Source organism: Sorex araneus, chromosome 2 (genome assembly GCF_027595985.1).
Source record: "Sorex araneus isolate mSorAra2 chromosome 2, mSorAra2.pri, whole genome shotgun sequence".
Lineage (NCBI taxonomy): Eukaryota > Metazoa > Chordata > Mammalia > Eulipotyphla > Soricidae > Sorex > Sorex araneus.
Window position 1 is genome coordinate 320358267 of NC_073303.1, and position 25743 is coordinate 320384009.

General features: G+C 35.8%; 1 protein-coding gene across 1 annotated transcript in view; it reads right to left on the bottom strand.

The window, feature by feature from the left end:
• ABCA13 (ATP binding cassette subfamily A member 13) overlaps positions 1 to 25743 on the bottom strand; it is a 489034-nt gene that overhangs the window by 59601 nt on the left and 403690 nt on the right. Inside the window, 5 exon segments of the mRNA XM_055124812.1 lie at positions 5707 to 5816; positions 8666 to 8858; positions 12207 to 12460; positions 16730 to 16886; positions 24922 to 25037. Of these exon segments, the coding sequence (XP_054980787.1) occupies positions 5707 to 5816; positions 8666 to 8858; positions 12207 to 12460; positions 16730 to 16886; positions 24922 to 25037 (830 nt within the window).

The following is a 25743-nucleotide window of genomic DNA, read 5'->3' on the forward strand; positions in this document are numbered from 1 at the left end:
GCAAATCGGAGTTCTTGGGGATGACTTCAAGAGGAACAACATAAGAATCATTGGAGTACCAGAAGCACAGGGCAGTAACCCCAATGAAAAACACACAGTCAAAGACATAATTGCTAAGAAATACCCAGAGCTGGAGAAGGCAGGCATCCAGATACAAGGAGTCCGAAGAGTGCCAGCAGAAAGAGATCCAAATAAAAAGACTCCAAGGCATATCATAGTCAGAATGATGGATGCTGTGGATAGAGAAACAATTCTACAAGCAGCAAGGCCAAAGAAGAAAATCACATAAAAAGGAGCACCCCTCAGATTTAGAGCAGCCTGTCAGAGGGAACCCTCCAAGCCCAAAAACAATGGTAGGACATACTGAAAAAACTCAATGAAAGGAATGCCTCACCAAGAATACTTTATCCAGCTAAACTCTCACTCAAACTCGAAGAAATCATACACTATTTCTCGGATAAACAACAGCTCAGGAACTTCATAGACTCAAAACCAAACTTAAAAGAAGGTCGAAAGGGGCTGCTGTAAGACAAGAACAACAAAACCCACAGAAAGATGACATAAAACGCCATCACAATAATCTCTCTCAATGTCAACGGACTAAATGCACCTATCAAGAGACACAGAATGGCAAAATGGATCCGGAAATTAAACCCAACATTCTGTTGTTTGCAAGAAACACACCTGAACAAACAGAGTAAGCACAGACTCAAAGTCAGAGGATGGAAAACAATCCTGCAAGCAAACAACTCCCCTTAAAAAAGCTGGAGTGGCCATCCTGGTATCCAAAAACATAGATTTCAGGTTGAAAAAGATTAGAAGGGACAGGGAAGGTCATTTTCTATGTATCAAGGGATATGTACAACAGGAAGAAATCACACACTTAAACGTATTCACACTTGATGAATGACGGGCTAAATATTTAAAACAACTCCAATAGACTCTAAAGAGGACATCACCAACACCACAATAGTAGTAGGAGACTTCAATACCCCCTTATCACCATTTTGTAGATCAAAAAGAAAAAAAACTCAGCAAGGAAACACTGATTCTGAAATAAGAAATTGAAGAGAGAGGCCTAATAGACCTATACAAGGCTTTATACCCCCAAAAGAAAGAATACACATTCTTTTCCAGTGCACACGGAACATTTTCCAAAATAGACCATGTACTGGGCCCCAGAACATACCTCAATAGAATCGGGAAAATAGAAATTGTATCAACAATCTTTTCAGACCACGATGTGCTGAAGATAGAAGCTAGCCACACACAGACACAGAGAACCAAATCAAATACCTGGAAATTAAACAACTCAATGTTGAACAATGAATGGGTCAGGAAGAAAATCAAAGAAGAAATAAAAAAATACTTAGAAACAAATGAGAATGAGGACAGGAGTACCAAAACATATGGGATGCAGCTAAAGCCGTGTTAATGGGGAAATTTATAGCTCTCCAAGCATTCCTCAGGAAGCAAGAAAGGGCCCACATAGATAGCTTGACCTCACGGCTCAAGACCTTACAAAAGGACCAGAAAAAGGAACCCAAACCAGGGAAGGAAAGAAATAATAAAAACTAGAGCAGAAATTAATGAAATGGTAACCAAGAATACAACCCAAAAGATCAATGAAACAAAGAGCTGGTTCTTTGAGAAAATAAATAAGATTGATAAACCGCTAGCAAGACTCACAAAAAAAGAGAGAGGGAGAACCCTAATAAATTGAATCAGAAATGAAAAAGGGGAACATCATAATAGAAACCAGTGAGATTCAAAAGATCATCAGAGACTACTTTGAAGGTCTATATGCCACAAAACAAGAGAATCTAAAGGAAATAGATGAATTCCTTGATTCCTACAATCTTCCAAGACTGAACAAAGAAGACTTGGAATACCTGAATAGACCCATTAATATTAAGGAAATTGAAACTGTAATCAAAAATCTCCCCAAAATCTAAAGCCCAGTTCCAGATGGATTCACTAGCGAATTCTTCCAAACATTTAAAGAAGACCTGTTGCCAGTTCTCCTCAAGCTTTTCCAGGAAATTAAAAAAAAAAAAAGGAACTCTCCCAAGCAGTTTCTATGAAGCACACATCTCTCTAATACCAAAAGCAAACAAAGACACCACTAAGAAAGAAAATTATAGAGCAATATCCCTGATGTGAAGATCCTTAGCGAAATATTAGCAAATAGGATCCAACAACTCATCAAGAAGATCATACATCATGACCAAGTGGGATTCATCCTGGGGATGCAAGGATGGTTTAACATTCAGAAATCAATGAACATAATCTATCATATCAACAAAAATAAAGATAAAAACCATATGATCATATAAATAGATGCAGAGAAAGCATTTGACAAGATCCAACATCCATTACTGATGAAAACCCTCACCAAAATGGGTTTTGGAGGAACTTTCCTCAAGATAGTCGAAGCCATCTACCACAAGCCTACGTCAAGCATTATCTTCAGTGGAGAAAAATTAAGGGCCTTTCCTCTAAGATCAGGGACAAGACAAGGATGCCCACTCTCACCACTTCTGTTCAACTTAGTACTGGAAGTGCTTGTGATAGCTGTTAGACAAGAAAAAGAGATTAAGGGCATCCAGATAGAAAAGGAAGAAATCAAACTCTCACTATTTGCAGATGATATGATACTATATCTACAGAAGCCTAAAACCTCTACTAAGAAACTCTTAGAAACAATAGACTTATACAGTAAAGTTGCAGCCTACAAAATCAATACCCCAAAATCCATGGCCTTACTATATACAAACAATGAGGCAGAGGAAATGGACAGGATAAAAGCAATCCCATTCACAGTTGTGCCCCAGAAAATCAAGTACCTTGGAATCAGCTTCACCAAGGAAGTAAAAGACCTCTACAAAGAAAACTATAAAACACTACTCCATGAAATAAAAGAGGACATGAGGAAATGGAAACATATACCCTGCTCATGGATAGGGAGAATCAATATTGTCAAAATGGCAATACTCCCCAAAGCATTATACAGATTCAATGCGATCCCATGACATTCTTCAAAGAAATGGATCAAGCAATCCTAAAATTCATATGGAACAACAAACGTCCACGGATAGCTAAAAGAATTCTTGGGAAAAAGACGATGGGAGGCATCACCCTCCCCAACCTCAAACTTTACTACAAAACGGTAACAATTAAAACAGCATGGTACTGGAACAAAGGCAGACCTACAGACCAATGGAACAGGTGGAATATCCCTACACACAACCCCAAATGTATGATCATCTAATCTTTCATAAAGGAGCAAGAGATGTGAAGTGAAGCAAGGAAAACTTCTTTAACAAATGGTGCTGGCACAACTGTACAACAACATGCAAAAGAATGGGCTTAGACCTCAACCTGACACCATGCACAAAAGTCAGATCAAGATGGATTAAAGACCTCAACATCAGACCACAAACCATAAGGTACATTAAAGACAAAGTCGGCAAAACCCTCCACAATATTGAAGATAAAGGTATCTTCAAAGAAAACATGCACTGGCCAACCAAGTGAAAATAGAGATAAACAAATGGGACTACATTAAACTAAAAAGCTTCTGCACTGCAAAAAATACAATGACCAGAATACAAAATCTGGTCATTGTATCTACAGAATGGGAAAGGATATTTACACAATACCCATCAGATAAGGGGTTGATATCAAGGGTATATAAAGCACTGGTTGAACTCTACAAGAAGAAAACATCCAATCCCTTCAGAAAATGGGGCAAAGAATTGAACAGGAACTTTCCCAAGGAAGAGATATGAATGGCCAAAAGGCACATGAAAAAGTGTTCTACATCACTAATCATCAGGGAGATGCAGATCAAAACAACCATGAGATACCATCTCACACCACAGAGACTAGCACACATCCAAAAGAACAAAAGCAATGGCTGTTGGAGAGGATGTGGGGAGAAAGGGACCCTTCTACACTGCTGGTGGGAATGCCAATTGGTTCAGCCCTTTTGGAAAACAATATGGACGATTCACAAAAAATTAGAAATTGAGCTCCCATTTGACCCAGCAATACCACTCCTGGGAATATATCCTGGAGAGGCAAAAAGGTATATAGAAATGACATCTGCATTTCTATGTTCATCACAGCACTGCTTACAATAGCCAGAATCTGGAAAAAACCCGAATGCCCTAGAACAGATGACTGGTTTAAGAAACTTTGGTACATCTATACAATGGAATACTATGCAGCTGTTAGAAAAAATGAGGTCATGAACTTTGCATATAAGTGGATCAGCATGGAAAGTATCATGCTAAGTGAAATGAGTTAGAAAGAGAGAGACAGACATAGAAAGACTGCACTCATCTGTGGAATATAGAATAACAGTGTAGGAGACTAACACCCAAGAATAGTAGAAATAAGTACCAGGAGGTTGACTCCATGGTTTTGATGCTGGCCTCACATTCTGGGGAGAAGGCCACTCAGATAGAGAAGGGAACACCAAGTAAAATGTGGTTGGAAGACATTCAGGAGAAGGGTGATTCATGCTGAATGTAGACTAGAGACTGAACATAATGGCCACTCAACATGTTTATTGCAAACCACAATACCTAATTAGAGAGAGAGAACCAAAGGGAATACCCTGCCACATTGATAGGGTGGGGTGGAGAGGAGATGGGATTGGGGAGGTTTGGAGGGATGCTGGGTTTATTTGTGGTGGAGAATGGGCACTTGTGCAGGGATGGGTTCTCGAAATTTGTATGAGGGAAACGTGAGCACAAAAATGTATAAATCTGTAACTGTACCCTTATGGTGATTCACTTATTAAAACGTAAAATAAAAAAAAAAAGAAATAGTAAAAAAAAAAGAAAAAAAATAGAGGTGATTGTTGTAACCTATTAGGGAAAACTTAGTGGGCAAAAAGCAAATAACAAATTCAGTCTCCAGAGATATTTAGAACTTGAAGTTTCTCCTTTGTAAAACAAAAGATATGAGTTTTAATTTTTGCATGAATAAGTGGCCACCAAGTAGATAAGGAAATGTGCCTAAGAACTGCCACTTGGAAGGCACAACCCTCAAAGACCACTGAACTCACAGGTGTTCCCAGGACTGGCATGCATGATTTGCAAGCTAGAACACTTAATTTGATCCTGTCACTGAATAGTTTCCCTGAACACCTCCAGGAGTGATCCCCAAACACCAAATTTGAAGTAGCTAGGGATTTTGGGGGCAAGGGGAGGTAACTGATCAAGCCAAAAATAACTTTTGCTTTAATGGTTATTTCTCATCACTGTCATCCCATTACTCGTCGATTTGCTTGTGCGGGCACCAGTAAGATCTCCATTGTGAGACTTATTGTTACTATTTTTGGCATATCAAATACACCATGGGGACCTTGCCAGGCTCTGCCGTGTGGGCGGGATACTCTCAGTAGCTTGCTGTGCTCTCTGAGAGGGACGGATGAATCAAACCCGGGTCCACCGCATGCAAGGTAAACGCCCTACCCACTGTGCTATCACTCCAGTCCATCTCTCTAGGCAGTAAAACTGAGATGAACCAAAGGCTGTTGATGGAAGGGACTGCTCCCCTACATACTTCAGTGAAGGGGATGTTGTGCTGAAATTGTATCCCTAAACATGAACATTTAAGTTCTTGTTAACCAATGTTACGTCAGTAAAAGTATGACAGTGAATCAAATAGCAAAGATTATAATCTGGATGTTACCCCATGGAAGTTCTGATGACAGCATGGCCTGAGGTAGGAGAGATGTCTCCATTTAACATTTTGAATGTAGTGGTTTTCCCAGCTCCATTTGCTCCTAGAAGTCCAAAGCACTAGGAGAAAAAATAAGTTAAATAGACAACAAAAATCATGAGTAAAAGTATTTTCTTTTAGGCAACTATGAGCTAATATCTTTTATTTGTGACATTTATTTATTTATTCAATTAAAATATTATTGAATCACTGTGAGATAGTTACAAGCTTCTATGTTTAGGTTATAATCACACAATGATCAAGCACCCATCCTTCCACCAGTGCACATTCCCTACCACCAATATCCCCGGTATATGCCCCCTTCCCACCCTCCTGCTGCCTCCATGGCAGACAATTACAGACTTTTAATGTCATATTATTGAATAAAGGGGCATTTTTGCAATTATATTAAAATTTTGAGTACTGTGACAATTTAAGCATTAATTCACAAACATGTGAATTAGTATTGGAAATAAGAGGCAAAGGGATAAAAACTAAATGTTAACTATTACAAATCATGCTCAACTTCATCTCATGCTGGCTCCTTAACCATGTCCATTTGATGATATAATTTTTTCCTTAAAAATCTAATTAAGGAACTATTATTTACAAAGCTATTTATAGTTGAGTTTCAGAAATACAGTGTTCTACACCAATCCCATCACCAGTGTCAACTTTCGTCAACATAACTCTTCTTAATCCCCCAGTCCTCATCAATTTGTGTCCTTTCTTATCATTCTTAATTGTTTCATCTGACATTTGTCTTTCAAAAAAATGTAATAGGATCCATACCACAGGGTTAGTCTGTTTCATGCAGAAGCTTGATTCATATTTGGGTAGGATGTGTGGTTCTCAGGTGTTGATACTTAGGAGTACGTAAGGGAACAGAGATTGAACTAGGAGCCTTTCAAATTGTGACCCAAGTGTAATCTATCTAGTAGTCACATTATCATAATCATTACTTACCCCTATTCACTTCACTATGTATTTTAAAATACTTTATAAAAATTTTCTCTATTCTTTCTTTAATAAAGAGTGAAGGCTAACTTAATACTAGTTTAGAGAAAACTGACTATATCTGATAACACTTTGATCTCATTCAAATTGTATCTTACATTCTATGTGAAAATGTTCCTGTGTTTTCTTCTCTACCTACTATCTTCTAAATCTCTCACCTATAGTTTATGGTAGAGGCTGAGTCTTATTAACTCCTTCCAAAGCATATTATTTTCTAGTTCTTTATATTTGGGAAAGTGACTGGTTTTGGAATCCCTGTTGCCATGCTCTTTCATAGGTATTGATCTAACATCTGGATACAGTCATATCCTTGAATTGCAGCCTACTTCAATATCCATGTTTCTGCCAACCTGCCAAGATGTCTCCCACGATCTAACTCATGGACCCATCCTACTCCTGATCAATCATGACCAACCTCGTTCCTATAAAACAGAATACCTGTGCTTACTGCTCCAAGCTGCAGCACCATCAACAAATACAAACTACATATATCTTTCAAGACTTTACCTAAGGATATATAAATTTACTTTTTAAATACAGTTCACTTATATTGTCTGTTCTCTCACCCTCCATCCTTCATATGGCCCCAGGCTTTGAATTCTAAAGTATTATCATGCATGCCTTTTAAACATGCATTTCCTCATGCTATTGTATGGCACTCATGATTTGATTTCCTACCAAGTGACTAATACTAAGAGACCTGAGCCATATTTTCACAATATGTCTCATCTACATAGTCTTCTAGAGCAATTCAGATCTAGGAAGCTAAACTTTAGTGTTTATAACATTCTAACAAGTAAGATACAACTATAAGGTTATAACAGATATCTTGGATAATACTTAGATTTTTTTCTTATGAAATTTTCTAAGTTTCTCTCTGAACCATAAACTAAAACCCATCGATGTCAAACTAAAAATGATTTGTTAAGTAGCATAAAAATTAACATGATGGTAACTTTTGTATTAAAAATTTAACCACCAGTCTAAGAAATAGTAGAGCAGGTAGAACATTTGTCTTTCACATGGCCCAAACTGATGTAATCCCTGGCACAGCATATGGTCCCCTGAGCACTTCCAGGAATAATTCCTGAGTGCAGAGACAGGAGTAAACCCTGAGCATCACCAGTTGTAACCCAGAAACAAAAAGAAAAATGTTCAGCATGAGCAACATTTACAAAAACTTCCTCAGTACTGTCATATCCAATTCAACCACAAACCATGGTGCAAGATCTGTGAATATTGCTTTATACTGTACATTATTCAAAATATTTATATGTAAAAATCTGTTCTCCCCTCACAGTCTTAGTAGGTCAACATATGGATACCAATGAAACAAGGGTATAAACTGCTTTGCATTTCTCAGGTTTTTGGAACAATAAGAATGTAATTTTTGATTTCCAGAACTGGTTTGCCTTTATGAGTAAAGTACAAATCAAGAACAATTCATGTGACTTCTGACAGTTCTGATTGACCTTTTCTACAAGCATTAATGTCATAGTGAAAATCACTGTGATATCTGAGTGTTCTTAATATTCCCTTCTAGCACTTTACAAGATGGGATTAATTATCTTTTAAAAAAGTCAAAGAATTGAAGTGGCTTTCTAAATTAATTACATTAAAAATATTTGTGTTCCATAAAAATCATTCCATAGCCCAAGCTATAATCAAAACTCTTCACAATACAAATATTTAAAAATATTGAAACAGAATAAACTTCATCAATCAGCAGAATTTTTACTAGGGAAATAAATAAGAGACTCTCTACTAGGATTGTGTTTCTATTGATTTGACAGAAATTCCTGAAGCATAAAGTATTTTTTATGTAAGATATTCTGAAAGTAGTATAGACAGGTCAACAATTAAGGTCACAGCAGGATTACAACAACAAAGGTAAAAATTATAGCTTCTTTACCTCTCCTCTCGCTACGCCCAAACTAATATCCTGCACAGCAGTGGTTCTCTTGAGGAAGCCTTGGTAGCTCTTACTGAGGTTACATAAAACAAGGATGTCTCCCTCAGTTCTTCCTTTCAACACTCTCATTTGTTCTTTCTCAACGTCTATATCCTTAGAAGATGTGACTGTGCCTTGAAGGTTGGAGTGACCTCTGAGAAAAAATAGTCAGAGTTAATTTACACTTGGAAGAACAGGATTCAAGAATCCAGAGAGAGTAAAAAAGCAGATGTGTCAAAGCAAGATATCAGAGGCAGCAGCAGTTTCTTTCCATGTATTTGAGTTCTGCATCTTGAGCATTAGCCAGTAAGAGAGTAAGAAAATGCGGTATGCCACAAATCAAAGAGCTATCTTCTGAGTTTGTGAGTCACAAATTAATGAGAAACTTTTGAACTAATTGTTAAAAGAATGTATCACGAAATTACTATAAAGAATTACTTGTCTGGCACTCAACAAATTGACCATTTAATAAAATATATTTTATCAATGTGCTAAAACATAATAATCACATAATATCTATTGAATTGAATGAAAATACTTTATATCACATGTATAACATAATCAGAACTTTTAGGTGAACAGAAGTGTAATTTTCAATGCCAATTTATTTACTGAAAATATAAGATATTTCTATTGTAATGCTTACAATTTTCAATCATGCATTTTAAGTTTAATTAAATTTATATTTCTCTTACAAATGCAATCTATCAACACTTTAACAATTAAATAGATCACTATCAGATAACTAATCAAACAGCATAAGTTTCCTGGTTTTGCTAATGTGACATAGTACATTATAAATTTATATTAGAAGACTGAGGTAATAAGAACATAGGAAATCTGCATATTTTGTATTAAATCAATGATATTCAGTCATTTTAAAATAAAATAATATTCAAAATAAATTAAAATACCCATAAAATTGCCGACATTCTATTATCTTTTCAGTGTATTATCTTTTTCACATATGAACTATTTAGCCAAGATACAATTATTTAAATAGTATGTGTTCCTCCTGCTTCCAAGTTCTGTACCAAATTACCTACATCAGTGTATCTAACTCTCTCCTCTTAGGGATCACTTGGGAAGTTTTATAAATAACCTGTTTGTTTCAATTAATAAAAATGTATTTTGATTTTGTGTGATTCAAGTATGAGCATTTGTTAGTGTCAAATCATCCATGGGACAATTTAATGAGGTTCCTTTTTTAAATGGGGTGGTAGGCCATATACAACAATGCTCAGAGCTTTTACCTGGCTCTGTGCTCAGCTCTTACTCCTAGCAGTGCTCACAGGACCATATAAGGTGCTGGGGATCAAAATGGTGTCAACTATATGCAAGCAAGTGCCTTACACACTGTAGTATCTCTCTGGCATGAGGTTCCTTTGATTAAGCTTTTTTTTTTTTTTGCTTTTTGGGTCACACCCAGCGATGCTCAGGGGTTACTCCTGGCTTTGCACTCAGGAATTACTCCTGGAGGTGCTTGGGGGACCATATGGGATGCTGAGGATTGAACCCAGGTCGGCCGCGTGCAAGGCAAACGCCCTACCCGCTGTGCTATCGCTCCGGCCCCCTCGATTAAGCTTTTTAAGATATATTAAAACATTCTTAAACTTTTCTCAGAAATGTGTTAGTTAGCCATCTTCCCACTGACAACCACAAGCGACAACTATATTACAGGGGGCTAATTCATATGGGTATTAAGGGTTAGCAATATCTCTAAAAGCATCAACATATCTGATATAAGAAAAGAAATACTTTCCTGGACCTGCCAATACTCAGATACAGAAGACATAGTCCAGCTTGAACCAGAGGGACAATATGGAAGAGCTTTCCCAAATCTACATATCCTGGTGTGATTTGGACAGGGTTTAGGTTCTGAGACCTGAATACTTCACAATCAGCCAGTGGCCAACAGAATGGCATGTTTTCAGTTTTGTTGACTCTGCTAAAATATGAGACTTAAGCTGCAATCACTGAAACTTTATAATGTGCTAGTTCAGTTGATAGGCAGGGATGGGGTATGGGTTGGGATGGGGGAGGGGAATATGGGAACAAGGTGGAGGAAAGTTGACACTGGTGGTGGGATCAGTGTTGAAATATTATAATGCCTAAAACATAATTATCGATAACTGTAAATCACAGTTCCTTAATTTAAAAAAGCAGAAATTTAAAAAAAAAGAAATACTTGGGGGTCAGAGTGCTAATACAGCAGGTAGGGCATTTGCCTTGCACGCAACCTACCCAGGTACCATCTTGGCGTCCCATATTGTTCCTTGACCACCCCCAGGGGTAATTCAAAAATCAAAGTTTAAATTAGAATTATTTTGTGCTATAACTTTCACAGTGACACAACAATGAATGTTATTTACTCTGGATGAACATGACATAATTCTAAGTTAAGATTTAATTTATACATTACTAAATAAAGGTAATGCAAAAAGTCTTCTTTTTAAGGAAAATCTCTTGAGATGCTGCAAGAGAATGGAATACTCTAAAGTAAAGAGGGAAGTACCTTAGTAGGTTTAAAATGGATTAAAGTAGGGGCTCAGTTGCAAAACCGATGATGCTCGAAAGAAACTTCAGCCTTCTTTTGAAAATTAAGCCAGGTATTAAAAATCTTCAGTTATGGTGGCCCATTCAAGAGAGTGTGGGGATTGTCTTTTCTTTTTTTTTTAGATCAATTCCATATTTGATAGAATTAAAGAAATTACAAAGGAAATGTGCCATAAATAACCAAGTAATAATAATGTATCTATAACTTTTAATAGGTTCTCTACTTACATGATCCTAATTAATATTGTTTGAGGGTACATTTCACTGTTTAATTAGTGGGAACCAGAAAGCACTTGGAAGGAACAGGTCAATGAATTTAGGTCATAGTGAAACACAGAAAGTATATTGCTTATTTCTGTTTGTGAATAAGTATTATATAGTAATAATATTTTAGACATCTTTGCAAAGGTTCTTAAGTCCTACTCAGAATAGAAAAATAGATGTATTGAGATAATTATGCTATATGTAGACAAATATATACATATATATGCAATACTATATTAAGAAACACAATCTTTCTCTCATCCTAACACCATGATTTGGCAAAGAGCATGTTGTTATCAGCATTAAATTTCCATATACTCATGATCTAGTAGATGATGTAGCTTTATCATTTAATAAGCTATTCTATTCTAAGACATCAATTCAATTTATCCGAGGTGCTACAATAAAAATAAACAATAATGTGATAAAATTAAAATAGGAAATTTAAACAACTAATTTTTAAGTCGCAATTAGATATTTTATCTTTTGTCACTCCTTTTCTTAGTGTTGATTGCTCAACCAATCAAAAAGAGAAACACAAGATCTTAACTCATTGGAAATGTTGCAAAATACCAATGATGCATAATTTTTGTCTTTTAATAAATGAAGCGTTTTCTCTCCCCTTTATATAAAAAGAGTTCACTTAAAAATTTGTTTATTAAAAAGTTTATTAAAAAGTTACCTTGACCTCTGCAGAAGGTCCCAGTGAAGCAGAATTCTCAAGATGAGGAAAATGGTGCCTTGTAAAACCAGTTGTATGTATATCCATCCCAAGAAATTCATCTCAAAGGGACTAACATAGGAATCCAGGCCAAAATTATGGGTCAAGTCATATTTGATCTGATTATAACAAAGTTCAATTAATCCCTGACCCAGACAGAACTGAGGGAAAATTGTAAAGACCCACTTGAGTACTTCATAGATGTTCTGCAAATTCTGTACAATAAAAGAAAGAGAGAGAGAGAGAGAGAGAGAGAGAGAGAGAGAGAGAGAGAGAGAGAGAGAGAGAGAATAAATTAAATTAAAAGTTTGTCGGAACTTTCACTTCTCATTTCTGCCCCCTGTGATCTAGGTTCCCTTTACACCTTTACTCAGTGCCATGAAAAAAAGGTTTATTGTGAAGTCTTAAGATCAAATGTTTTTACCTTACATTTGGGACTTGCTTACAATCCCTAATGCCTTTTTACTGATAATTTCTCTCCTGGATGTATTTTTTTTATTCTGGATATATTTTATATATATTTAAATATAAAATAAAATGTTTATCCTAAGTCTGATCCACAATTGTATTCTGAAAGGAAAACTCAGTTATCTACTTTCACAGATTTGCAACTATATAGGAATTTAGTTATGTTTGGATTTTGCCTCACTTATATGCATTTTACATCAGCTATATGTATTATAGCTGATGCTGAGTAAATCTTTATATAGTTAATACTTTAAAAAATGAGACTTTAGGGGCTGTGGGTATAAAATCAATCTGTTCTTATTGTGAGAAGGACATGAATTTTGCATGGGCAGGGGTGAAGTACTATGGACTAATTAGATGTGCCTTCCCATTCCTATGTAAAACCCTCCCCCTAATGTAGGGTTTTGATGATAGTGGATGGTGGGGCTTTGGAAAAACTGCTGGGTTTTAATGAGATTATGCAGATAGAGACCCAGGATTGAATTAATTCCCTTCCATAACCAAAGATAAGTCATTGTTTTGTCTCTTTGCCGTGTGAGACTACATTGAGAAAGTAATACTCTTCAACCTAGACTCTTCACCAAAAAGCTTGATTTTGGACTGCCAGCTTTCATTACTGGGTAGAAAAAAATGTTGTTTAGACTATCTTTATTGCTATGTTATAGCATCACAGACTAAGACATATAGATCAAATTAATCTTCAAAAGATATCAATATTCTAATCAGTGAGCAATATAAATTATGACTATTAGTATGTAAGATACAGAATCCATATGACTACTTACTATGTAGTAAATGTTGAGCATATGTAATAATCATTAAAACAGAAATACATTATAAGGAAAGAATGAATAGGAGAGGGAATAGAAAGATGAAACAGGAAACAATGTTAATATGTTTTTATGTATGTCAGGGTACGTATTTCAACAGTACAACTTCAACATTCAGAGACATAAAAATAGCGTGCAGTAAGGAGAACTTGGGGATGCATGCTTTGTATTCACAAGACCCTGAAATGGATGCCTGGAGCTGCATTCCCTTTCCTTAGCACCACTGTGTATAGTCTTGAAGGCCGGTGAACACCGCCTGATGTATCCTTGGTGGTTCCCAGCAACACTAAAGCTGAGTAATACCACTCAGAGCTTGGTCTAAGTGCTAAACTGCCAGGCCTTATTATGCCAAGTATCACTAGAAGCAGTGTCTTGATATCCTGAGCATTTTTGGGGAGGACCTCTCAAAAAAAAGAAATCATCTTTCATAAATTGTATTATAAAATCTATCATGTAGTTTTAATTTTATTTGTATAGTTTATTTTATAACAATATTAAATTAATTTAAATTTCTGTTATTTTAAACTATTTTTTAATTAAAAAATATAATTCCTTGATTATACTTAATTCTACAAAGTGCCAGGAATTAGCTATTTTTGTCAATGGAAAAACAAAGAGCAAAGAGGTTAGTACTGTGTCAAAACCACATTGGAGAGGCTGGAGTGATAACACAGCGGGTAGTACGTTTGCCTTGCAACAGTCAACCCTGGTTTGATTCCCAGTATCACATATGGTTCCCCAACCACCTTGAGGAGTAATCCCTGAGTGCATGAGGCAGGAGTAACCACTGTGCATTGCCAGGTGTGACCAAAAAGCCAAAAAAAAGAAAATAGGGTCTAAACTCAATATAGTCTTTCTGGCTCAGGAATAAGTATGGTCTTTCCACCAAGTATCATCATATTTGGAGAAAACTCACTGAACTTAATACAATTCATTAAGCTGTTGTTTAGACCCAAAGAAGTCACTTTAAAGTACTAAATCCAATAGTTCCACGTATTTTTCGGGGAGACTGGTTGGGACAACCAGTAGTACTCATGGTTTACTCAAGACTCTGTGCTCAGGGATCACTTCTGCACTTCTGACAGTGCTTAGGGGACAATATTGGGTGCCAGGGATTGAACCCAAGTGAACTCTACCTCTGCACAGGCTCTACCCATTGTACTTTCAATGAGAGTACCCATCAAGACCATATTAAACTATATTTTAATAAAAATATAGCTTAATTAAACTCATATTTTTCATCCTTTCTATTTACGTTCAAACTTAACTGATCAAAATATTTGAGTACTAAATCATCCCATTATAAGCATGGTGATACAGAGCAGCTGTTTTGTCATATCATAAATATTAAAATAAATTTATAAAATTGTCAATTACATGTTTCATAGTAGGTGATACAAATCTCCCTTATGGAAAATTATAACTTCATAAATATAAATGTTTTAAATGATGTGCTTTAGTGGCAATAGAAATTCTACAGAAAACTTTATGTTCATTTATTGTTATATTATAATCTATTATCTTTTTATATAGACATAGAAAAAACATGAAAAATTTATATAATTTTCTTGATGAGTCCTTTTGAATGAGTGCCAGTAATTATCAGTCTCAATCAGTCATAAAGGGACTAATAATCTATCTTTTATAAAATTATATCCTTGGAGCAAACGACATACGACATGAAAATACTTATTTTTACGAGCTGTAATTCAGAAAGAATTATATAGCTTTTAACCCAGGATATGATAAAGCAGCATACTTCCGATGATAACTTTGGATCTATAAGTTTGAGCAAGTCTATTCACTCATATAAAATGTTGGACTAGGTAGATAGCTCAAAGTGGCCGATTTCATGATTAACATGTAGGGGGTTATAAATTCAATCTTGGGTACCAATTGTCCCACTTTTATTTGAGCCCTGCAGAGCATTGCTCCTGTGGTTCCTGAAATGCATAATTTTTTCTATAAAAATAAAAAAAATTAACTCACTTGTTAATTTACACAACTTTACAAATTAACAAAATCACAATTCATAAACATCTGATTTAGGACATCTGGACGTTGGTAAAATGTACAAAAAGATAAATTACTGACATTATGAGATTTTCCTTTAGCAACATGCCCTTGTATCCAATGGGAAGGCTCATCAGTAACCGAAAGACATAGCATATCTTTAGTTAGAAATCTACTGTGCTTTATATCTAAATCAGATATTAGATTTGATGTTTGGCAAAACACAAAGAATTATTATTTTTATTTATTTAATTATAATTTTATTTAAAAAGCTTGTATAATTTTGATTATCAACTTTTAGGAATAACTGAAAATTCAATAACCTCTCTTGGTTTCTTTCATTGATTCTCAAATACCATATTACTCTAATTTATTAATAAACATTAAAATCATCCAGTAGGTTCAGCTTCCTATATAAATAATATTAAAATTAAAAACCAAAGAACAGAAATGCCTACAAAAACAATATAATAACTTATTTGTTAAATTATGAGTTTGAACCATTTTTCAACTAATTTCTCAATAAGTACTGTCCAAGTATGCAACTTTTTTCTATGAGAGCTGATAATATCTTCCCAACAACTCAGTACTATAATTGCAGGAATGGCAAATTTGACCCATTTTTTCAACTTATAGTTTATTAAGTACTATCCCAAGTATGCGGCTGTGGTTATATGGGAGGTAATAATATCTTCCCAACAACTAAGTACTAGAATTACAGGAATGGTAAGAACCCTAGTTTTCCTCTTTGAAATGGGATAAATCTTCTTTTTCCCTTTTCTATTGGGATTCTAGCCTTACTAAAGAATATGCTTCAAGCCCCTCACCATTAAGAATAACAACCTTGAGCTCATTATCCTTCTACCTTAACTCATGGCTGACAGCCATGTACTACTAGAGATCTGATAGGCAAAAGGAAAAAAATGTATACAGTCTCTACTCATTTCTACATTGTACTCAAGCTAATCCCAACTAGTTGATGCTAACCTGGGTATGGCTGTTAAAACTGCACAGATATATTTGTTAATTGGAAGCAATCTTCTTTGGATAAGTTTAATAGAGTGGATACAAGCATGTCAACATTTAATTCCCCATGAAAAAGCAAAAGAATAGTCTAGATCGAACATTCACTTGTTCAAGGTGTCCTGGAGAGAGAAGCCTAGAACCCATTACCTGAGATTTGGAAATGATAGCCAGTAATCGAGGCATGATGGTCATCATCATGGTGCACAGTCCAAAGATGAAGTTCAAAGAGACGTAAGAGATGAAAGCTACATCTGAACTGGAGAAGATTCTGGACATCAGGTACATCCATGGAAGAGTTGCGTATCTGAAACAGAAGTAAAAATCATATTTATTTTGATAAAATCTTTTTGTGCATGAAGTCTGAAAAATAAGTAATACTTTATGGACTTGGTAATTTTCTTTCATTTTACTTAGTGAATGGAAAAGTTACTTAAGAATGTCCTATGGTTTTCAACCATGGAGCAATCTTCCTTGACCTTGTCTCTACTGTCCTTAAGCCTGTCTTATGAGCTGGGGGAGAAGGCATCTGGGATAGAGAAGGAATCACTAAGTCACTGATAATTGGAGGAATCCCTTGGTTTGGGAGATGTGTGCTGAAGGTAGATAAAGGACCAAACATGATGGCCTCTCACTATTCATATTGCAAATCATAATACCCATAAGTAGAGAGAGCGTAAGAGGTACATTGTCTGAGACAAAGACAGGGGGTGGTATGGGACAAGGGTGGGGGAAGGAGGGGTACTGGGAACATTGGTGGTAAAAAATGTATATTGGTGAAGGGATAGGTGTTTGATCATTGTATAACTGAAACTAAAATATAAAAGCCTTGTAGCTGTAGCTCACAGAGATTCAATTAATTTTTAATATTCCTTTAAACCAATGAGAACCTTCATTGTGTCCCACACAAGCTAGCAGAATCTATGGGATACAGTAATAGCTATACTAAGGATAGTATCAATGCATGCCTACATTAAGAAAGAAGAAAAAGCCCATATCCACACTAAACACCTCAAAATCTGGAGAAGTAACAACAAACAAAAAAGAGTAGCAGAAAGAGGGAAATAATAAAAACTGGAGCTGAAATCAATAATATAGAAAACAAGAAAGCAATTCAAATGTCAATGAAACCAAGAGCTGGTTATTCAAAATAAATAAATAAGATAAGCCATTTGCTAGACTCATGAGGAAAAAAGAGATAATGTTCAAATAAATGGTATCAGATATTAAAGGGAAGAAATTACAACAGATCTGTCAGAAATTCAAAATACAATGAGAAGTTACTATGAACAACTTTATGCTCTGAAGCTGAAGAACCTAAAAGAAATGATAGTTTCTTAGAGTCATTAATCTCCCAAAGCTGAACAAGGAAGAGCTAGAAAGCCTAAACAGGCCAATTACAAGTAAGGAAATTGAAACTGTATTAAGAATCTCCCCAAGAATAAAAATCCCACTCCAGATGGGTTCACTTGTGAATCCCATCAAACCTTTAAAGATTTATTTCTTATACTTTTCAAGCTCTTCCAAAATATCAAAACCACAGGGATCCTTCCTAACACCTTCTATGAAATTAACATTATCTGCAGGTCAGTAATCTAGGCCTCCGGAAAGAAGATACAAAACTGAAGCCTTCCTTGGTCTGAAAAGCACTCGGATTTACATACCAAAGACTGGGCTGGGCTGCCACATGAAATCTACATTGTCAATTACAAACTAGGCAGCACCTGAAATCTACATCCCAAAGACTAGGCTGGGCCAGAGCCTGGAATCTACAATGTAACAATTCAAGCTTAAAAGGTTCAATAACAATAGCAGAACACCTATTCTCTAGGATAGATACTCTTTCAGCAGAACCCATCAATGATGAAATCCCATGGTTGTGTTTCTCCTCTCCTTGTCCAACAAACATATGAGCATTCATAATATTAATCGTTTTGTATGGGCATAGCAAGAGATGCATTAAGCTTTTAGAATTGCTCTCCTGGGGCCATCTCAATCTCAGACTACAGTGCTCAGGCCAGATTAGTCTTTCCTATCCCTAGCAGGGTCCTTGTCTCGTCATTACTTTAAGATCATGACAGCACTTGTCCATGATCAGACTCTTAACTTATAGTTAAGAATGAGGCACTTTGGCCAGGCCCATCTCGATGCCAGGGTAGCACATAACTTACCGCTTGCCCTGGGTCCGTCTCGTCCCCCGTTGGGACCCTGCCTTTTAGAGGGCTAGGAACTGAGGGCAACCAAGGCTACAGTCAAGAAAGTAGATGCCCGGGGATTAATAATATTCAAAGCCAATTAAATCCCAATTGCAAAGGCATATTAATAAATGTCTTTCTTTGTCCATACAAAAAGGACTTGCTCTGAATAAGCTATGCAAAGAACTCAAGGAGAAGAGAAAGACATTATTTACAAGTCAACAGAACACTAAGAAAGAAGCTACAAAAAACAGGAATGGGAGCACTGTGACGGGAGTAACCCAATAAACCTAAATTACCTGAAGCTATGTAATCCTACTTTGATTACTTTGATTATTCCGTCACCCCATATGGTCTCTTGAACCCTTCCCAGAGTGATCCCTGAGCTCAGAGTCAGGGGTAAACTTGAGCACTATTGGGTGTGGTCCCAGAACAAAAACAAACAAGCAAACAAAAAGAAAGCCACTCAGAATATGAGATCTCACTTTCCCACATTATGTTCTTAGATATCTTAGTGCCTATATTTCAGTTATAAAAACAATTTGAATACTATCATTTCATTTGGTTGTCGTGATACCTGTCTGAGAGAGACAAGCACTTACTTTATGGCTCCAAAAGAATGGCAATAGAGAGTTATAAATGTGCGAGATAGTCATGCATGTGTGTATGTGTGATTCTTCTCTAAAATATCAGTATCATTTAAAGAATAAAGAAGCCAGTTGTTGCCTTTTTAGTAATTATTCTAACCGAATTATTTAACTGTAGTTCTAGTTTCTGTAAAATGATGCTTAAGAAAAATTATTTCAAAGCTCTCACCTCCACCATTTTTGTTGCTCTTGTTTTTAAGTTTCTTTTTGGGTCATTCCTGGAAGTACATCAGGAACTATATGCAGGGCCAAGCCCTGGCATACAAAATATGTGCTCTATCCATTGAACTAGCCAGCCCCCTTGCCTACTTCACTGTCTGTATCACTGTCATCCCGGTTGCTCATCGATTTGCTCAAGTGAGCACCAGTAACATCTCCATTGTGAGATTTGTTGTTACTGTTTTTGGCATATTGAATATGTCACGGCTAATTTGCCAGGCTCTGCTGTGCAGGTGGGATACGCTCGGTAGCTTGCTGGGCTCTCGGAGAGGGATGGAGGAATCGAACCCTACCCGCTCTGCTACCGCTCCAGCCCCTTGCCTACTTACGCACTCAAAATGTCTTCATGCCCACATGATGAAGTAGATCACTGTTGAGAATTTTCCAGAATACACGTATGTATATTACATAAGTATATTTCTTGGCATATGAGTGAATCTTTTAACAAACAGGGCACATTCTTATATCAACAACTATATTAAATTAATAGCTATTTAATGGGCTTGACTTCTTGAATCACTTTGAAGTTTCATGTGTTTCCATGAGTTAATATATTAATATATTAAGGAAACCACATATATTTTAATTTTTTAAAATTTATTTTTAATCAAAGAACTATATTTTGCAAAGTGATTGATAGTTGCATTTTAGTCATATAATATTTCAACACCAATCTCGCCACCAATGTCAGCTCCCCTCCATCAGTGTTCCCACATTCCTTTTACACTGAAACCTCCAATATATCCTCACCCATCAGCTTAACAGGCTCATTACAAAGTTTCAGTGGTTGCAGTTTAGATCTCATGTTTTCAGTTTTGTGAATTCGTGTTTTGGATATAATGACACATATTGTCATTATAACTGAAGACCTGATGCCTATTTATACATTACATCTGGTTACCTCCACCTTCCCCTCTTTGATTTCTTCCCTATTCTGTCCTTCTCCCTCTGAACAAGGGTGATCTAGACACCCCCCTATTACAACAGTACATTTCTTAATTCAGAAATCTGTATAACACAGATAAGTGAGTTCAACCTGTGTTTGTCTTTCTTCTTCTGGCTAATTTAACTCAATTTCCTATCTTCCAGTTCCAACCTTGTTGCAGCACGTCTCATGATTTAGTTGTTCTATGCAATTGCATAGTATTTCATTGTGCACATATACTACATCTTAATCATCCAATCATCTGATGTTGTGCACCTAGGTTCATTCCATATCTTAGCTATTATTGTACTGAGTAAGCAATGATAATGATGTGCCTGTGTCCTTTTGAGAGAGTGTTTTTGTGTCGTGGGTGTAGAGTCCCCAAAAGTGGAATTGCTGGGTTATATGGAAGTTCAATTTTAAGTTTACTGAGAACTCTCCATACTCCTCTGCAGGGGTTGTGCCAGACAACATTCCCACCAGCAATACATGAATTTTTTTTTCTACCACATCCCCCCAACAGATTCTTCCTTTTATTTCTGATTTGTGCCATTATCATTGGTGTGAGGTGGTGTCTTATTATCATCTTGACTAGTATTTCTCTGATAATAAGTGATGATGAACATTTTTGTGTGTGTCTATTGGTCATTATCCTGTCTTCCTCTGATAAGAGTTTATTCATTTCCTCTGCTCATTTGTTGATAGAGTTTTCTAGTTGGTGTTGGTCTTTGTGCATACTTTACATATCCTGTGTATCAAACCTTTACCTAATGTTCTGAATGCAAATAATTTTTCCCATTCAATTAGCTGTCCTTTGGTTTTAGCCCATGTTTCTTTTGCCATGCAGAAGCTCTTTAATTTTATACAGTCCCATTTGTTAATCTTTGATTGTATTGCCGTTATGTGTTATCATTTTGTTGAAGACATTTTTGAGGCTCAAATCTTAGTGTTTTGTCTATATTTTCTTCAATGTACTTTATAGTTTCTGATCATATCCTGATGACTTTGATCCACTTTGAATTGATTTTTATGTGATGTGGATCCAACTAAAATTTCTAACGTGCATTTTTCCAGTTTTCCCAGCACGATTTATTGAAGAAGCTGTCTTTATTCCTTTTCATTTTCTGTGCTTCACTATCAAAAATTAACTGCCCATATATAAGGATCTTTGTCATACAGTATTATATTATGACCCATTGATCATAAGATCAGAATATTTTTATTCCATCACCATGAAGTTTTGATCAACTCCCAATTTCTTATTTTACAGTTTGGCTTTGTTTATTTGTGGTCTTTCCTGATTCATATGAACTCTACTACTAACATTTGTAGATTTAGGAAGAAAGTTGTCTGAATTTGAATGGGAATTGCACTGAACCTATATAATAGCATAGGTAGGATAGTCATTTTAATAATATTGATACTTCCAATGCATGAACATGGTATATTTTTTCATCTTATAAAGTTTTATTATATTTTTTCTTATATTATTTAAAGTCATCACAGTATATATCTCTCACATCTTTTGTTTAGCTGATTCCAAGATATATGATGTTTTTGGATGCTAATTTAAATGGGATAAACTCCTTGACTGCTTTCTCCTCTGTTTCATTCTTTGTATATAAAAATGCAACCTATTTATTTTGTATTGACTTCGTAGCTGGCCACTTTACTGTGCTGATTAATTATTTTTAGGGACTTTTTGTGAACTCTTTAGGATCTTCTATGCATATAATCAAGTCATCTGCAAATAGTATTAATTTGAGTTCTTCTCCAGTTTGTATTCCTTTGATTTGTTTTTCTTACTTAGTTTCTGTAGCCATAGCTTCTAATATTATTTTGAGTAGAAGTGGAAAGAGTGGACATCCTTGTCTTATAGCTGATCTTAGAGGGAATTTTTTCAGTTATTTACCACTAAGGATTATACTAGCTGTGGGCTTATGATACATGGTCACTATTATCTTGAGGATTTTTCCTTCATCTATTTTGTTAAGGATGTTCTTTTTTTATCATAAATGGATGTTTGATCTTGTCAAAGGCATTTTCTCCATCAAGTGATGTGATCATATGATTTTTATATTTCCTTTTATTAGTGTGGTGTGTTATGTTAATTGCATTGCATAATTGAACCATCCTTGTATCCCTGGGATGAACCCCACATGGTTAGGGTGTATAATTTTTAAAATGTTGTTGAATTCAATTAGCTAAGATTTTTTAAAGGAATTTTGAATTGCAATTCATGAGGGAGATTGGTCTGAAATTTTCTTTTTTCTTTTTTTTTAAACTTTGAAAAAAAATATTTATTTATTTTAATTAATTTATTTTTTAACTAGTGAGTGACAGTGAGGGTACAGTTACAGATTCACACAGTTTCGTGCTTGTTTTTCCCTCATGAATGTTCGAGAGCCCATCCCTCAACCAGTGTCCATTCTCCACCACCAATGAACCCAGTATCCCTCCCATCCCCCAATCCCATCCCCCCGACCCCACCCAGCCTCTGTGGCAGGGCATTCCAGTTTGTTCTCTCTCTCTCTCCTTTTGGGTGTTGTGGTTTGCAGTAGGGGTATTGAGTGATCATCATGTTCAGTCTCTAGTATACTTTCAGCAAGCATCTTCCTCCCCACGCGGGATTTCCAATCACATTTTACTTGGTGTTCCCTTCTCTATCTGGGATGATTTTCCCTCAGAGTGTGAGGCCAGCCTCCAAGCTATGGAGCCAACCTCCTGGTATTATATACTACTATTCTTGGGTATCAGTTTCCTACTCTGTTATGAAATTTTATTTTCTAGATGTGTCTCTGATTTGAGTAAATTGTAACAACAGAATAATGTTGCCTCAGTGTTCTTCCTGTAAGATCTTTTGGTGCCTTTGGTGACGTCAATGTATTGCGCCATGAGCAAAAAGGGGTTCCTAGAGAGAGACATGGGGAAGGAGAGACTAGAGAAGGAGTGGAGTAGATCCAGAGAGAGGCCTGAGCTGGGAGTGCGGGAGATAGATATTTGATATAGCAAAACAGTAACAATGATGGCTCTTTCCCTGACACTGAAAGAGCCTCCAATGTGGCATCATTGGGAAGGATGAAAATCAGTATATTAACTATGTATTCATCTGTGGGATAAATCCTACTGGTCTTATTGCATGGTCTTTCTGATGTATAGAATTCGGTTTGTTAAACTTTTGTTAAGGATCTTTCCCTATACTTTTATTAGGAATATAGGTCTTTGTTTTTGGTGATATCTATATGCTTTTGATATTATCATAATATTTTTCTAAGAGAAACTTTTGGAAGGTTCATGATTTTTCAACTTTCTGAAAGATCCTGACAAGGATTGGAGTAGTTCTACTTTAAATGTTCAGAAGCTTCCAGTATATTCATCTGTGTCTGGGTTTTTGTTTTATGTTTAATTAAATTATGTTTTCTAGATTTCTTAAACACTAATATAACTGACATTTATATGAAAATATTTGTACTTCTATTTTTGCTTAGATAAAATAGAATGGCTTATTAAACAATTAGCATTGGTATTGAGTGACAGTTTAATGAGCTTAGTTAATGTTTTTCATAAGGAAATCAAGGTTCAATTCGACATCACTGCTAAGAACTTAATATATAGCCTACAATATTTAAAAATAAAATAAAAATAATTTGTGTTGAATTTTAAGTTAGTAATAACTTCCTCATTTTTTAGCAACTGTTGCCCACATATCTAGATATAGGCATAAAATCACATATAAAACATATATTCCTAATACCAAGTAGGTGGTATACTACCAATATAGTCCTAATACCAAGTAGATCACTATAAATAATTCTGATTGTGTGTGTAGTGTGTATCTATGTTTATGAATGTTATGACTTTTTGTCTTGATATCTCTCCTATTAAAATAAAAGGGAAATAATCCCTGCTAACAACCACCTTAATCTCAGTCTCTAATGCCAAAATGACAAAAATTCGACAAAATATTTTTAAGCCAGTGACGTCATAGATAAAAAGTATATTAAACACAGAATTTCATGAGAAATTCTTAGAGACTCAATTTAAGAGCTAACTGAATTACATCTTTGAGTCCCTGATTAATATCAAAAGGAGAATATCAAAATTCCATTCCATCAGACACATTTGTCAAACATCTTGGGAGTCTATCAAGGCCATTTCTCTGCGGCTGTGTTATCTTGTCCCTCCCACAGACCATCATCTGCTCAAGCTTGTTTGCTCAGCTTTCCTTGTTGAAGCAAAATAATTGCTTTAAAAGAGAAAAAATCATGAAGCTGCCAGCAGGTTCAAAGTCATCTGAGGGGATTTTCTTTTTCAGAAAACAAACCCAAATTCTGTAGCAGTGTTTGTCTCACATACCCGAAGAGTGCCAGCAGGAGGGCCGTGGCTGCCAAGTTTGCTCGGAAAGTAAAAGCTGTTAACTGGAAGGCAGCGATAACTGTGACACACAGGCAGACGGAAGCTAAGTAAAAAAGCTGAGAAAGGAAAAAAACAACACAAAACAGGAAAGCCACACATCAGATGGGGTTCGCATTTCAGCTTCCACTTAGACTTCATATTTTAAGCATCACATATTTTATATTAGTAGAATTAGTCCTGAAGAATCCAGTTGTTTCAGGGTAAATAATATTCCTACAAAGTCCATTTGTTGAAGCTCTGGACCCAAACATGTGTCTGTGTCTAAAGATAAGGCCTTTAGTAAGGTGACTGTATTGAACTAAGCCCAAATCTAACACTACTAGCATTCATATAGTAAGGGGACATGATAATAGAGACACACCAAAGGTGACCAGGTGTCTTATAGAAAGAAGGTAGCCAATACAATAAAAGAGAACCAATCCCGGCTAACACCCACCTTGATCTCAGTCTCTAACCTTCAGAACTCGGTGGAAATATATTTTTAACATTTAAGTCACTAGTGTATGGTAGTTTTCTGTGTTTAGTCTCAACATACAGGTACAGTCACCCATACACATATTTTAAATCCAAATATTTTCCAGGTAACATTGCTTCTCTCCTTTTATAGAATCAAGGGTGCAAACTCTAAGGCATTCTTCCCTATAAACCCCAGATTCATGTTGACATGACTTCTGCCACATTAGTACTTTTCACATCCTAAATTCTTCTTTCTTAATCTCAGAGTTCTCTCAAATAGCTTCCACAAGACTAGCTTCTTACTTT